General features: G+C 33.8%; 1 protein-coding gene across 1 annotated transcript in view; it reads left to right on the top strand.

The window, feature by feature from the left end:
* Positions 1 to 15,759, top strand: part of LOC130902224 (dihydropyrimidine dehydrogenase [NADP(+)]) — a 28,653-nt gene extending 12,894 nt beyond the window's left edge. Inside the window, exons 6-17 of the mRNA XM_057814174.1 lie at positions 51 to 507; positions 566 to 776; positions 841 to 1,025; positions 2,533 to 2,739; positions 3,986 to 4,150; positions 4,241 to 4,393; positions 4,554 to 4,674; positions 4,756 to 4,950; positions 6,407 to 6,648; positions 8,890 to 9,153; positions 13,324 to 13,481; positions 15,609 to 15,759. Of these exons, the coding sequence (XP_057670157.1) occupies positions 51 to 507; positions 566 to 776; positions 841 to 1,025; positions 2,533 to 2,739; positions 3,986 to 4,150; positions 4,241 to 4,393; positions 4,554 to 4,674; positions 4,756 to 4,950; positions 6,407 to 6,648; positions 8,890 to 9,153; positions 13,324 to 13,481; positions 15,609 to 15,693 (2,443 nt within the window). The 3' untranslated portion in view covers positions 15,694 to 15,759. The remainder of the gene's footprint in view (positions 1 to 50; positions 508 to 565; positions 777 to 840; positions 1,026 to 2,532; positions 2,740 to 3,985; positions 4,151 to 4,240; positions 4,394 to 4,553; positions 4,675 to 4,755; positions 4,951 to 6,406; positions 6,649 to 8,889; positions 9,154 to 13,323; positions 13,482 to 15,608) is intronic.
* Positions 15,760 to 16,003: the final 244 nt, after the last annotated feature.

Genomic DNA, 16,003 nt, shown 5'->3' on the forward strand with positions numbered 1-16,003 from the left:
ATTTTATCGGTTTTCAAATTGCTCGATAATAATTTTTATATCAATTTCAGCGCTTCGGAAATTCCTCAATATCGTCTACCAATCAATGTAGTGAATTTTGAAATAAATCTTGTACTTGATTTAGGAGTGAAAATAGAAACAGGTCGCTCACTTTCTTCGAAAGATCTAACCATAGAAAATCTACTCAAAACCTCGAAGGCGATTTTTATTGGTATAGGTCTTCCCCAACCAAAATTGGACCCTGTATTTGAAAATCTAACCGAAAAAATGGGTTTCTATACATCAAAGTCTTTCCTGCCAAAAGTATCCATGGCTAGTAAAGAAAATCCTTCGAAGTGTTTTTGTAAACAAAACATAACATTACCGAAGTTGCATGGAAACGTTATAGTATTAGGAGCTGGGGATACTGCTTTTGATTGCGCAACGTCTGCTTTAAGATGTGGCGCGAAAAAAGTTTTCGTTATTTTCAGAAGAGGATTCACCAATATAAGAGCCGTGCCAGAAGAAGTGAGTTTTGAATTTTTCATCATTTATTTATTTCAAATAAATCGTATTATTATTTCAGGTGTCGGTTGCTGTTGAAGAGCGATGTGAATTGATTGGATTCCTGTCTCCGTATGCCGTCAATGTGAAAGATTGTAAAATCGTATCTGTTACTTTTTGTAGAACTGAAGAAACTGAAGATGGTGAATGGATCCAAGATAAAGAACAGTTAAGTACGATTAAAGCAAATTTCTTGATCTCGGCTTTTGGTTCTGGACTTGAGGATTCTGACAGTAGGTTCAAAATAAATGTAGAATTAAAAATATGATGGACTTTTTTTTTTCTAATTAATTTTAGCTATAGCTGCTTTGGCTCCATTAAACTTATCAACTCGAAATCTACCAATTGTGGATACTAAGACAATGCAAACATCTCATCCATTAGTTTGGTGTGGGGGTGATCTGGCAGGCGTTGCAGAAACAACAGTAGAAGCTGTAAACGATGGAAAGGTTGCAGCTTGGTACATTCATTGTGCTTTGGAGGTAAAAAATATGGTATCCAAAGAAAATCAGTTTGTTGAAGGCATAAAATATTTTTTCTTTAGTAAATCATCTGTAGGTCGGGAAATTTAACTAAAAAGACCATTTTGCCTGTTGCGCAGAATGTCTCTTTTGTACTCCTTTGGTAGGAGACGGATACTTTTCAACAAACTCTAATGTGGTCCTATATGCTTAAATCTATTACCAAGTATAAAAAGTTCGCTATACAAACTCTTTTCTCTGTCACAAGAAAGGTACTTTTCCAGCACATTGGACAAAATGGACAAAAAATCCACACCAAGGTTATGGAGAAAGTCACTAACCAGCAAATCTTGATATATCTTCAGGCTGCTAACATCATTAGTGACCATCAATACAGTTTTCGTGAACATAGATCAACCGGGGATCTCCTGGCTGGCCTGGTCAACAACGTATGGAATAGAGAAATATGGAAAATGAAGAGCAATCGCACTGGATATATCGGAGGATTTTGACAGTTTGGCTTGCCCACCTTTTAAATGAATTAAGATTATGCGGTTTGTCGTTCTTACCCAATCAATGGCTCAATAGCTTTCTCAAAGATCGATCTATCCAGGTTGTTACCGATGAACATACCTCAGAAAGGTTTGAGTTGAACGCTGGTATTTCCCCAGGATTCATTTTGTCAACTACTCTCTTTCTCCATTAACAATCTACTCGACGAAACTGCAACACCGATATGTAACTTTGTCGACGATAGCACACTGGTGTGCTAATAAACTTGGCTAACACTCATCCAAATTAGTAACTGATCTTCATCATCAATATCGATCTTAAAAACATTCTGAACTGGGGTGAAACTGTTGTTTTAGAAGAAACGCTGGCACCGAAGCTCAGGATTTAGTCCTGCCTGATAATATTACCGCAAATTCACGTGTTGGGCGTTGAGGTTGGGAGCAATATGTCCTATCATAGTCACGTGGTCGAATTAACTAAGGCAATTTTACAAAAATTTGGAGCCCACTTTAGACAAAAAAGCTATATACTTCGCTACAACCTCGAATTCTCTACAATGCCTAGCTTCGTTGATATTTGGATTGTCGCTCGCACATTTGGAGCTCGGTTTCCAAGCATACTCTACCAGATTTCTACAGCATAGAGCATCAAAGAAAGCTCGTTGATCTGACTATATTTTACCAATTCTAAAACAACAGATACTCTTCCGAGCTGTTCAACATAATTCTACCTGTGGAATCAACTGTAAAGGCATGTCTGTCCTAAACATTATAAAAAAATATCCAATATGAGAAACTAATTTTTCATATTTTTTATTAGTGTTTTTTTTATTAGTGTTCCACTTCGAATCTTCATATTTCACTCTTTCATATCTGAGGATTTCTTTGTAAAATATTTTTATTGATCCATATTCATACCACCCTGTGTATGTTTTAACAAAATTTATTGATAATTCTATGGAACTGGAAATATGACATTGGAACCTGTAATAAATATGATTATTTCTGTTTTCTAGGGCCTATCACCAAATACCAAACCAACTTTGCCTCTATTCCACACAAGCATCGATGAAGTTGATATTTCGGTGGAAATTTGCGGTGTGAAATTTGAAAATCCATTTGGATTAGCATCAGCTCCACCGGTAACTAGTGCCCCCATGATACGAAGAGCTTTCGAGCAAGGCTGGGGTTTTGTTGTAACTAAAACATTTTGCTTAGATAAGGTAAGAAAAGATCAATAAGCAGTAAATTTGAATGATGAAATGAATTTCTCATATTCATTCACCCTTATAAATGCCTTTCGAATTAGTGTGGCTTCATAAATACTGTTTGTAAAATACCAGGTAAAGGTATGCTTTATTCTATATTTTCTGATTTTTGAGTGTGCTAAGCTGCAATGGAATTTATTATAGAATTAATGAATATAATCGTGTGCTGACAAGTTAATGATTGATTTTGACAATACTTCTCCTGACTACTTGAACTATATCTTTATTCGTGGATTTAAAAAAAGACAGTAGGATATGAAGAACAGAATTCACAGATTACCACCTTAATTAAATGAAAATGTTACCATTAGACAGACAGAATGAGATTGGTTACAAGAGGCAGTCTGTAAATAGTTATTTCTAATCCTAGCTTCATCATCAGAATGGAGATTGATCTGGAAAAATTGAAGCTGAAATACTGAGTAATGAAATCTGTGAATTCAGTGAAATGGGTTATGTCGCTATCATTGCAAAAATGCGTTAAAGTATTCACTTATTTAAATCTCGCATTTCACTTTTAATTGATTATGACACTTTTTAGATGCAATATTATAATAAAATAAATAGAATTGAACTGTATGATCATCAAATAAGACTAAGTAAAATTCAGAATACGAAAAATTTTCTTTTCAAATATACGCCGATTTTCCTCAATTTTATTCTCAGAAGTTTTTCGGCCTGCAAAGCTTCTTGCGCTATCACACCGCTCTTAGTTGGGACTCCATAAACCTAGTTTTGCACATTATAAGGTTTTTCAGATGAGTTTTTCGGCACTTTCGATCAATCCTTAAGAGAGTTTTCCGGCTTGTAAAACTTCTTGCGCTATTACACCGCTCTCATTTGAGGTTTAAACCGCACGTTACAAAATATTTCACGCGCGCCCGTTATGAGGTTTTTGGCATTTTTATATCCGACCTGTGCTAACCATGAGAAGTGGCGTTTGGTGATGTACTAAGTTGGGACCGCCAGTTTACAAGCTAAATTGGCGCACACCTTATCGACCCTGGTTCTTGTTTTAGCTATTAGACGGGGTCTAATAGATATACATCCTAGATTCAATATTTTATTGCGAAATTTATTTCTCTCGCCAATCTGCTCTTCAATACCAACAGAATTCATTGTGAATATTATTATTATCAATTCGCTTATAATTGTTGAATTTGCTTAACAATAAGACAACCATGACATATTTCTTTTCCAGAATCAAGTTACTAATATTTCGCCAAGGATAATTAGAGGAAATACTTCTGGCCAAAACTACGGTCCACATCAAGGTTCATTTTTGAATATTGAAGTGATTTCTGAAAAATGTTTAGATTATTGGCTGGAAGCTATAAGAGAACTTAAGAAAGATTTTCCATCGAAGGTAATTATAAATATTAAGGCGTTATAGTCTATTGTTTGGAATTAGAAATCCATTAACAATTGTGGTTGTATAACATGAAATTATTTTCAGATAATTATCGCTAGTGTGATGTGCGAATACGATGAAAATGATTGGACGGAAATCACAAAACAAGTTGAAGCCGCTGGTGCGGACATGTTAGAATTAAATTTGAGCTGTCCCCATGGTGTTAAAGAATCTGGTATGGGTTTAGCTTGTGGACAAGTAAGTTAATATTTCCCTTCTTCACATCGAAAGCATCCAACCAAGTAATCAGTGAAAAAAAACTTGATTGGTTTAATGTTTTTCTACTAGTTCATAGTCAATTTTTTTAACGAAAATTTTATAAGCAAATGAATGATGTTAAAAGATATTTTGTTTTTAGAAACCAGAATTAGTAACGAATATTTCCAAATGGGTTAGAAAAGCTGTTAGAATACCATTTTTCATTAAACTAACTCCGAATATTACTGATATCACAGAAATAGCACAAGCTGCGAAAGACGGTGAGAGTTTTCGTTATTATTATTATTATTGTTGTTATTATAAATTTTAATGAAATCATCTGGGTTTTTCTCTCTATGAAGGAGGAGCTTGGGGCGTATCAGCTATTAATACAATATCAGGTTTAATGCAAGTGAACCCCGACGGTACAGTATGGCCTAATGTTGGGAAGGCGAAAAGAACAACTTATGGTGGTGTTAGTGGTAATGCCAGTAGACCAGTTGGACTTAGAGCTGTTTCTGCGATCGCTAATAAAATTCCAGAATTTCCAATACTAGGTAATTTGATTTCATTATTATCGTGATACCTCAAATTTGATATTTCACGCTGAGGGTACCATTTTTTCATGTTTTTCCCCATATGATCTGGTTGGATCATTTATCCACGCCACGAAAATATCGTCGTAACAACAGCTATCAATAAATTGATTTTCTTAGCAATATTTTGTCAACTGTAATTCAATTAATTAATTTCACTATAGCTTCTACTTACTTGTCACATTGGTGTGAGAGTTTTGTTTCTTATATTGCCGTTCAAATGTATTTGTTCAATTTTTTTTTCAAATAGTCATTGAAATATATGCCGTTTGTATACCAAAATACAGAGGCAATCGCCTCACTAGTCAATTGTTGAGTTTTGATGTTTACCGTTTTTATTTAGCTGTGATGTACTAAATTTAAGTTTCATTTATGATCATATATTGGCGTAAGAAATCATTTTGCATAAGTAGCTCCAAAAGCAATCTAAATTATCAATTCCTTCTTGTTCTTGTTTCATTCTTACGAAACGCGACAATTATTGGAACTATTCATGCTGGAAGGCTCATGTAAATTGGTCTGAACACTTCCATATTATATCTTCTCAATATTTTACCCCTCTCTAAATTGTAACTTGCGGTTTTCTCATCACGATTTTCGAAAATGATTCACATTTTCAGGTGCAACTTTGTCTTTCGAATGTCGTAACTGTTGAGTATCATCGGTGTCACAGTCACTTCAATGATGTTTAAGTGATACCTTTGCGAGAACGATCTATTTTCTGGATAAAAGCTTTTCGCGTATTTATTTGAAAAACTTTTGAAAAACAAGTTATTGCGAGTAAAGAACTCAAAATGTCCATATAATAATCGAAAATTAGTGCAATACACGGCATAGATCAAATCAACTCGCAAAATGCAATCATCATTGATTTCAATAGTGCGTTTGATACAGTTAGTAAATCGGGACCATTTGGTAAACGAACTAGAAAGATTAACTAACCAAAAAAAAAAAATAAGAACACCGATTTACATGAGTTTAACATATAAAAGAACTTGAGTCAAATTTCTGTCCTTAACAGAATTTATATTTAGTCCATTGAAATGTTACAATTTGAGGGCCAAACTGAACATTTTTCTGAGGATGCAATTTAATTTATGGGTCATGTAGGGGTAGCTTAACCTCAAGTTTGTGGGGTTGCCGTCTTTGTTCCCCGGTCGCTATCTTGGAAAAAAGGGCGAAAACAAGTTTTTCGCGATATCTCGGAAACTATCAATCTTACAAGAAATTTGTAGAGATATATTAGTCACAAATTTCTTTTGCTATAATTATGTTTGTTCAACTTTTTACCATAAATCCAATAAAAAATGAGCAAAAAAGTAAAAAACTTCTTAAAAATTATTTTATGCGTTTTTTTATTGATTTCACCAATTGTCAGAACAATTTTTACTAATGATCAACTCCTTTTTTTTCAAAGGTGTGGGTGGTGTAGAATCTGCAGATACTGCATTCCAATATCTGCAATGTGGAGCATCTGCAGTTCAAATTTGTAGTGCTCTTCAAAATCAAGATTTCACACTAATAGAGGATTATTGTACCGGTCTGAAAGCTTTGCTTTATCTTGATGGAAGACTAGCAGGTTGGCAAGGACAAAGTCCAGCAACATATAAGCATCAAAAAGGAAAAAATGTTATCCCACTTTATGACGAAAATGGAATGGTAACTATTATAGAAAAAACATTTTATCATAATACTCAGGATGATAGTAGGTATCGGCTGTTTTAATAAGTTTAGTCATTCCATAAGAAAAATCCGGTTTAAAAGTATTCAATTATTCAGTATACTTTCCTTGAACTTCAATACACTCGTTCAAATGATTTTTTGAACTTATGAATGGCGATGAAAATCTAATTCAAGTGAAAAAGGTACTAGGACCAATTCTAAATCTGCTTTCTGCTGATCTCCCTATAACCGACATTATTATCTTAGCCACGGTTGCAGATTATAACTCGATTCTAGCGCTGAGACTGCCTACAGTCGTCTAAATTACCACCTAGACAAAATAAATAAGTAGATGGAAACCTGGTGCATCAAAGAGAATAACTCCAAATCTGTTCTTCAGAGTTTACCTTAATAAGGTGGTTGCAAATCTCCTAACCAATCATTCAATGAAGAAACTGAAGCTTCATGACCCGCTAGACCTACCCACAGACGTTAGTTTAATATCAATTACACATTAAACGTAAATACATATCTGCATATGTATTTACATATTCTCTAGGTCATTTATCAAATGTTATACAAATTACTTATTATTTGGAAAAAGAGATATTTTATTTATAAAGAATGAAAATGGGAACGAGAGGACGTAATTTACAAGCAAAATTACTTGCAGGCGAAGTAACTGTACATACTACTCCTTCAATCTCTTTTTTTTTTAATGAGGATTATGTGGTAGACTAAAATCTAGCCTGTTGTTTTAAATCGTCGCACAATATACTTATTATCCTTTCTAATATGCTCCAAATTTGTTAAGAAAGTCGATTACGAGGGTGTTTATATTCTACTGTTAGCGAATGGGCACCCATTTTGCACAGATTTTTCTGTGACCCAAGATTTGAAGCAAAATATCTCTGACACTACCTAATGAGATACCTAGGGCTTCTACTGAACCTTTTTCGGTTACTTCATGTTTTCACATAATCGTATCAAACTTTACACGTGTTTAAAGATTGTAATAGTACTATGGGAAAATTGAAACCCTATTAGGTTGTGCCTCTTATTGAACACAGAACTTATTCAAGAGCCGATTAGTAGAATTGAAAATTCATTAGAATAAAAAAGTTGTTAGGGTAATTTCGAATCAATTGATATAATTCTATTGTTCAAGGCGTCTCAAAAGAAAGTTCACCTTTGTATTGTTTATTGCGTGAACGCAGCTATATGGAAAGACGCGGGAGGTATGTCAATCGTAGCCTGGCCTTTGTGAATTTAGTCGCTATGGAGCGTTTCTCGGGAGCGTACCGTGTGTTGTGCGTGCGCGTGTTTTACAAAAACGATAACTGTAGCGCAAGTAACAATATTCACAATGTTCGTCACTTAAATGATGGGCCATGTGAAAATGAGTCGAGAAGTTTGGAGAGACCGAATAAACACTGGATAAACCAAAATTCTGGGGTCCAAGGTCTTAAACATAGATAATGCTACTCTGTCTGTTCGTGGCGAACCTGATTTGCTCATTCGGAAGCATGCTGTTGCTTTATACGTGCCTAGATCATCAATACTTCGCATTTGACACAAAATTTTGGGACAGCACTAATACTAATATATAATAATAATTAAGTGTATGCTGGTTAGTGTCTTGACTTCATAAACCAGATGATTGAGCGCTTTCCAAAATCTTGTTTTCGACTGAGGCTCATTTTCATCTTAATTGCCGCTATTGGAGTGCAACCAATCCATAACACAAATATCAGATATTGCGTGTATTCGTGCCAGAGCTGCAAAAATTTCAATGGTTATAACTAAAGAAAATAGTTCAAGTAGGACAGAGCCGCTTTTCACACGGTCAGTAGATTTCTGCCACGCATTCATGAAATTGACCTCCAGGAGTGATGACATAAATTAACCTTCACGCAGTTCCGGTTTAACCCCTATCGATGTTTTTATGGGTTTATGTCAAATCTAAATTTCATGTTAACAAACCAGCTTCTTAAGCATAAGTAAAGGAAATATCTGTCACAAAATAGCAGCTATCACGGCAAATCGTAATATGCAATGAATTCCATGAGCGCAACTTTTTACATTTGGACGATGTTATTTTAAATAAATTAATTCCCTAATAATGTATTTTGATATGTAATAAACATATCACTTTTGTTGAAATGTTTTTTTAATGTGAACTTTCTTTTGATACACATTATAATTTAATATATTTGAATGTATGTATAATTGTTATAGAAATTACCACATTTTGGGCATTATCAAACAAAGAGATATGAATTGTTGAGCGAACTTTATAAGAAATCGGAATGTAAAGACGGAAAAGTAATACATCATGCAGGCAACCATACTACTGATGCTATGAATGGTTCCGTTGCACAAAATGGAAATGAAAACTTGTCGATTCCTACAGTCAAAGATGTTGTTGGTCGATCTTTGCCAAAAATCGGAGACTATAAATTATTGAATAATAAAGAACAAGTTGTTGCACTAATAGATGATGTAAGTGTTGGCCTGAGTAAACATATAAGAATTAGTTATATAATTTAGAGAATAATCATTATTTTATTTTTCTTTCCAGACTAAATATAAATTGTATTTTTTTATTATTCGTTGTCTTTCTATTTAATTGTTAGAATGACTGAATAAAAAAAATCTAACTGTTTAAAGAAGAAATCTACCAAGTAACCTTTTCATGTAGCCAATTAGTACTATTAAAAGTACTTGAATTATTATTCTGAAGCAAGAGTAGCCGCCAAAGATTTCCTGAAAGGGACAACGTATTCGCTAAAAGATTTTTGATAACCTGACTTCAAGTTCGGCTACGTGACTATGCCTGGACATATTGCTACCAACCTCAACACCCAGCATGCGTATTTGCGGTAATGGTGATATTTTATGACCAGACAGTATCAAACCCTAAGCTGCAGTGCCAGCCAGAAGATCTACTAATGATATTAGCAGACTCAAGATATCTCAAGAGTTGCTGGTTAAAGGCTTTCTCCACGACCTTGGCATTGGCTGGGACTAGAGCAATCGAGCGGTAGTTACTGGGAACCATCTTTTTTTAGTATGGGCCGAAACAGAGCAAATTTACAATCTACAGGAAACAAAAAAGTTTGCATAACGAACTTATTAATTCAGCTGTGCATTTTGTCAATACTATTAACGGCATTCCATCTAGGCTAATATCTTCATTAATTTCCAAGCCGCATCTCGGTGTCGAAATTCTATTTCTGGCATCGATGTACCAACTGCAGGCAGGCTGGGTGGTAGTTTTTCCCGCGTATCAAGAGTTAAATATGTAGCAAACATGCGACCCAACAAGTTCGCATTCTCTTTTGCGGTCACTGCACATCTTCTACAATCAAAAAGTTGACTTATAAAAGCCTTGGCTCACCGCTTTTTACACAGACCAGAAAGTCCTTGTTCCATTTGGCAAATTTTTCATTATATCGGTCCTTACAAGCATATATGGTCTGCTTGCAGATATTTTCGAGATAATGAAAGCTCTACGATTTTCGGCACTGAGATTTGAGCTTCATTTGCGATAAACAATATTTTTGTTGTTGACTGCTTTAGTGCGGTTATTATCAAATTATTATCTGCCAAGCACTCGTGATAGACTAGGACGTCGTTACTTTAAATGTAACCCCGACATAATTGTCCGGCATGAATTTAAAAAAAACACAGTTCTAAGATGAAATAGGATAATGCCAAAAGAAGAAGTCTTGGAATGAATAATTATTGATCCTGGGGAGCCTGTTGTAGGAGAAATTAGTGACTAGATGCTCAAATAAAATGTGTTAGAACCTCGTGCTATATGAAGACCTACAGCCTATATGGAGTGAAATAAGTGCTGCAATCGAAACAATTATACTTGAGTCAGCTACTACAATGATTGTTGATTTATTAAACATTAGGTCTTGTTGAAAAAAGAATGCATACATAAATATTATTTTTATTATTATTAGTATAGTGTAAAGATGCATGATACTATATTCAAAATTTCAAATTTACAAGGTTTTCTCAAGGACGTTTCAGATTGTTCATATAAGGCCCTTGTACATCAACGTGTTCTGTCTAATGTATTGTTTTAATTTATACTTTGTGAATGGTTCTACATATTTCTAGATTGTCTCGACTTGCAATTGGTTTGTAACTAATTTTTCCTTTTCAGTTAATTCTGTCCGAATTAATCCTTTCTTTGTAATTGATGATGTAATGATTTAGAAAACTTTTTTATTGTCATTGTCATGAATATCATTGTAACTAATATGACCGTGACCGTTGGTTTCATTTTAATAAAAAAATGAAGCGAACAATTGTTGGCAAGTATCGCTTATATAGCATTATCATTTTAATTAGGGTTTTTGTATGGTCTTGAATATTTTAGAGTCGTATATGTTATATTATCTGAACGATATGGAGAGACGAAATAAACTTAAATGTTATGAATACTTTACTTCTGAGAAGAAGAATACAGGAGCTACCATAAATGTTGAAAATTTGCTTCATTTTAAAAAATCTAAATATAAAAATTCTAAAGGTTTATAGGCTATTGGAATGATATTTAATATCTACTACTAAAACTACTCCTTGAAATCGTGGAGAGTTCGAATTATAATATATTATGAGTGCATCTTTTGACAAAATTAATTTGTTAAGCTTATGAGACACATATATTATAATCTGGTCGATCTTATTTATTAATTTATTAAAATTTTTTATCCCTCAGATACTCAGCATCATCTTTTCCGATAAAGACAGGATATTTTTATCAGCCTAGTCCAAAGAATTATACATTGCTGATATAACTATAAATTAAAAAACAACAGATAATGTTTTACGAAAGTTGGGCTACAGTCTCATCATCAGGGTTCTGTAAATTCTCCTCTCCACTGAGAGAGTGGAAATGCTGTCTGTTGAATATCCTTGGTTGCGTACAAAACTTTCACATCGAAACCCTTATTTTTCACCGATACTTTTTCTGTTGCATTGTATTGCTTAGACAATAGATGTTTTCAATATTTTTTAATGAGAGACGACGACACGGTATCCCAGCATTGTAGTGAGAACCTTTTCTATAAAATTTTGTATTGTTGAACCCATAACCTTATACAAGGTGTGCAGTTTGGTGGCATGTACAATTTGCCACCCTGTGTAATCAAACCATCAGTATCCAGATATCAGGGCCCTAAGAGTAACAATGAAAACCTAATTTTAACAAATCACGTTTGCTTCCTGGAACCAAATGTCCACTGAATTACACTAAGAAAATATTTCCAGTTACCCAAGCATACCTTTGCTCTTGCAAACGAACAGGTAAATTTACAAATTCAAAAGATCTTGGCTTTTTGATACGACAAATAACTGAATTTATGATTTCCTGTTGACTTTTCACAAGTTTTAAAAGTGATTCTCTCTTTAGATACCTACAAGGTCTTTTACTCTCATTCCATTCACAAGCTTTTCTTTGAATGTTTGAAAGGCCTACGCATCACTAAAGATTTTCTCATATGCCAAGATGTTATCTAACCACACCTAAACCAGATTACCTAATAAACGCCTTTGCTGTAAAAATTAAGATAAAAGTGCTTCTTCAATATTTAGCGTTTTCCTTGAACCTGGACCTTTCTGTTTTTTCCTGGGGTAGAGGGTAGAGTTTTACCAGCCTACTCTGCCAACCCGTGCTCATAAAAGGTTGCAGTTCACATGCAATAAAAGGTACTTCTCTTATGTATTAGTTGTTCTGTAAAGCACCGCTAACACCACCGACATGCATTACTTCGTGACGGAGGCATTAGCTAATTTGCCTTTTCTTCTTTACAACTTCTCTGCATCTCAAAATCTGCTGTTTGGTTGGAAGTTCAGGATGAAAAGTTGAGCTCTTCTTATTCTTCTACTTCGTCATCGTCGATTGAGCACGTGCCAATTTCCTATTATATATCTTGGCACCTTGCACCCTGTATTAGTTGTGAAATGTCCTACTTCGATTATCGCATCTCAGGTCCTGGAGAGCATTTGTGTTGAAGGTTGCCGTTGTCGATTTGTCTTCAAAGCTAAGCATAACCTTGACCAATTTTTTTCTTACTGGCCTTTTGAAAAGCTCCTCCTATATCTACCAGAGAATTCTTCATTATTACCACAGGTTCTTTGCCAGCCTGTGTTTCCTGATATATATCTTTTTTTGTGAACGCATTTTTCACCTTTTCCGCCAGTCCATGGGTGCGGTTATTTATTGACCTTTGCAGTATTCATACTGGCTCTTTGATTGGCTCCTCTGGGCGCTATAGCTTAGCTATGACGTTACTCTACGTGCAGCTTGTGGATTCTACTACCCTTCTCTTCAAGCTCCATCGTTTTTATCTCATTTTCGTATAATCTGATTTTATTCTGTTTGTTACCCCCGAGAGTAACCAGGCTGCAACGGCACGGATCGCTTTACACCCTCCGCTTGGGGGTCTGTAAATTTGGACAAGAGGTTCCTTCTACTTGGTTACGCCAAGTTTGTAGAGTTGTGTCGATGTGCACAAATATAATGCAGCACTTACTTATGAGTACATAATTATTGTTTGGGGGAGTTTCGTTGTGGCCTTTCTTGGGTCCTATGATCTTTTTTTAATGTTTTTGTTTTTATAATAATAATGACACATCGCTTCGTTTTTACAGGATTTATGTATAAATTGTGGGAAATGTTACATGGCTTGCAATGATTCCGGATATCAAGCAATTCATTTTGATCCCAATACTCATATACCCAAAGTAAACGATGATTGTACGGGATGTACTATGTGCCTTTCGGTTTGTCCAATTATTGATTGTATCATGTAAGTATTTTTGTACTTTTCACTCATGTGTAATATTCAAAATGTGTCTTTAGTTCACAGCATATGGGATATCATCAAATTTATGGGGAAAGTTATCGTTTATGAAAAGTTCATGCATGATATAAAATCTAAATTGCAAACATTGGATAATGATAGTTTTCAAAAATGAGCGCAACGTTTACAAGGTGTTTATCATTATGATTTTGTACATTTTCCTTTTGTCTACTTCACATATAGCTAGTCTCATTTTCTACTATAATTTTTATAAATTTCTGTAACTTACAGATTAAATACAATTTTTCAATAATTGTTAGTCAATATTAATACTGCGAAGTCATTAATTATAATGTGATAAATAATTCCAAAAGTTACCAGTAGAGTAAATGATCATTGGACTGGATTATAATATTTCACTTTTTATTAAACCAGAATATCAATTAGAAACGGAAAAATAAAAAAAGCATATTTGTTACATTGCTTAAATTATCCAATGTATATCTTAAATGTTTCAATAGACTCTGTAATGGTGTTATATATCTAATCCATTTTAAATTAAAGTTACATCAGTCTTAAATAAATTGACGATAAAATGAATTCACTGGTCGAAAAAAAAAATTTTTTGTAGTAACACAAGAATGAATAGCATATTGTGATAAAATGGACCTAAACGAAAATATGAAAAAAATAATTGTAACACAAGAGGTTTTTATGTTACATTTATAGAACCAAATTAATTGGTGAAATATTTAATATTTATTAAAAAAATAATTTCACGTTTTTTAAATCGTATATATGGACAATATTTAGAGTTAACATCAAATAAACATTACGATTTCACCATAAAATCTCCACAAATATAGCAAAATTTGTTAGGAGAAGTTTTGCAACTGCGGTGCGTTTGACTCAACATTTTCATCGTTATAATCACTTTTTGCACTATGAACAGAGAATCACTTACTATGAAACTCAAAAAAATACTAATTTTTAATGTTATTTTTCTGAATAATACAGTTCAGGTATTTTTTCGGCCACAAAATTAACTGATATCAACCGCCCTTTTATAAAATTACTCACCTACTTAACTAATGTAAACAGGGATACGGCTTAATAAATACTTTTTCTATTATTGGACGGGTATTTCTATTTTAAAAAAAAGGTCTCGCCTATGTTACGAAAATCTTGTCGGCCAGTGTATCACTAAAAAACAGTGGAAATATATAGAATATCAAACATCCCAACCAAATAATTCAGTCCTGGAGACAGCGTTGCATTTTTCATGACAATTTCAAGCCGATAGATTTCAGTTGAAACAGTTTCAATAACGCTGATAATCGAATGGTGGGTCAACAGGTTTACCCAAGGTGAGTGAGTGAGGTAGAAATTTTTATTCAGGAAAAAATAAAATTATACAGGCCGTTCAAAAATTTTACCAGGGAATACAAAAAATTACTTCAATAGTCAGCAACCTAGATAATAGTAGATTCCACGTCAGCCGGTATGATAGACCTTATTTAAACGTAATTATATTAGACTCATTTCAGGCCGCATGAAACCAATAGAAATTACTTTTTAATTAAATAATATATAAAAAAACCAATCAGCAAGTTGTTGCTCGCTGGTAAGGTCCTTAGCAGGGCGTAACAGCGTCAGATTGGCCATTGAAGGGCAATTCAATGAAATGTTCAGCTGACAAGGAATCAAACCTCAATCCTTCTGCTGACCTTTTCTTTTATTTATAGTATATATTGAAATATATAAATAATTCATTTTCTACGGCCTGATTTTGTTTTTTTTTTCATTAAAATTCGCGTTTTAATCTATCTCTTCTATAATAAATGAGATAGACATCATTTTCCCGAGCTAAATCTTCATTATTTTTTATTTAAAGAGCTTTCAAGGAAAACTGAAATTACTGAACAATTGGTTTCATTTTATTTTTAAACCTAAGAAACCTGCTTTTTATATATGAAAATTATATGTATGTTTAGATCGTCGAAAATTTTCAGTTTGTACTAATTATCTATAGTACGTCAAGTAATTTATACTAATAATGGGATGTGGAAAGTATCTTGCATGAAATCACTTCTAATATTTTTTCATTGTTTTTAATTGGAACATTTTTTTTAGGATGGTACCAAAAAAAATTCCTCACATTATCAAGAGAGGAAAAATAAATACCCCAGTAAAACTGGTACACGCTCTAGACCCTTGAACATCGGTGTATTAATAAGCATCGTACAATTTGTTGCTTGGAATTGAAACAATAAAAAAAAAGAAAGAATTTGTTTTTCTTTTAACAATTTCCTTTTAAACCCAAATATATTCCGTAGTCTTATTGTGTAACTAAAAGTACCCGGATAGTATGAGTGAAGCTTGGTTTTGTGTATGTGCTCTTGTCTTGCAATGTAATAAGTGATTTTTGTCTTGATCTTGCAGTGTCCTGTCTTGGTCTTGCACCAAGATTCTTGCATTTTTTTAGTATTTACATTAGAGGCACACACAAACACAAATTCCTCCATCCA

This window comes from Diorhabda carinulata, chromosome X (genome assembly GCF_026250575.1).
Source record: "Diorhabda carinulata isolate Delta chromosome X, icDioCari1.1, whole genome shotgun sequence".
Classification (NCBI taxonomy): domain Eukaryota; kingdom Metazoa; phylum Arthropoda; class Insecta; order Coleoptera; family Chrysomelidae; genus Diorhabda; species Diorhabda carinulata.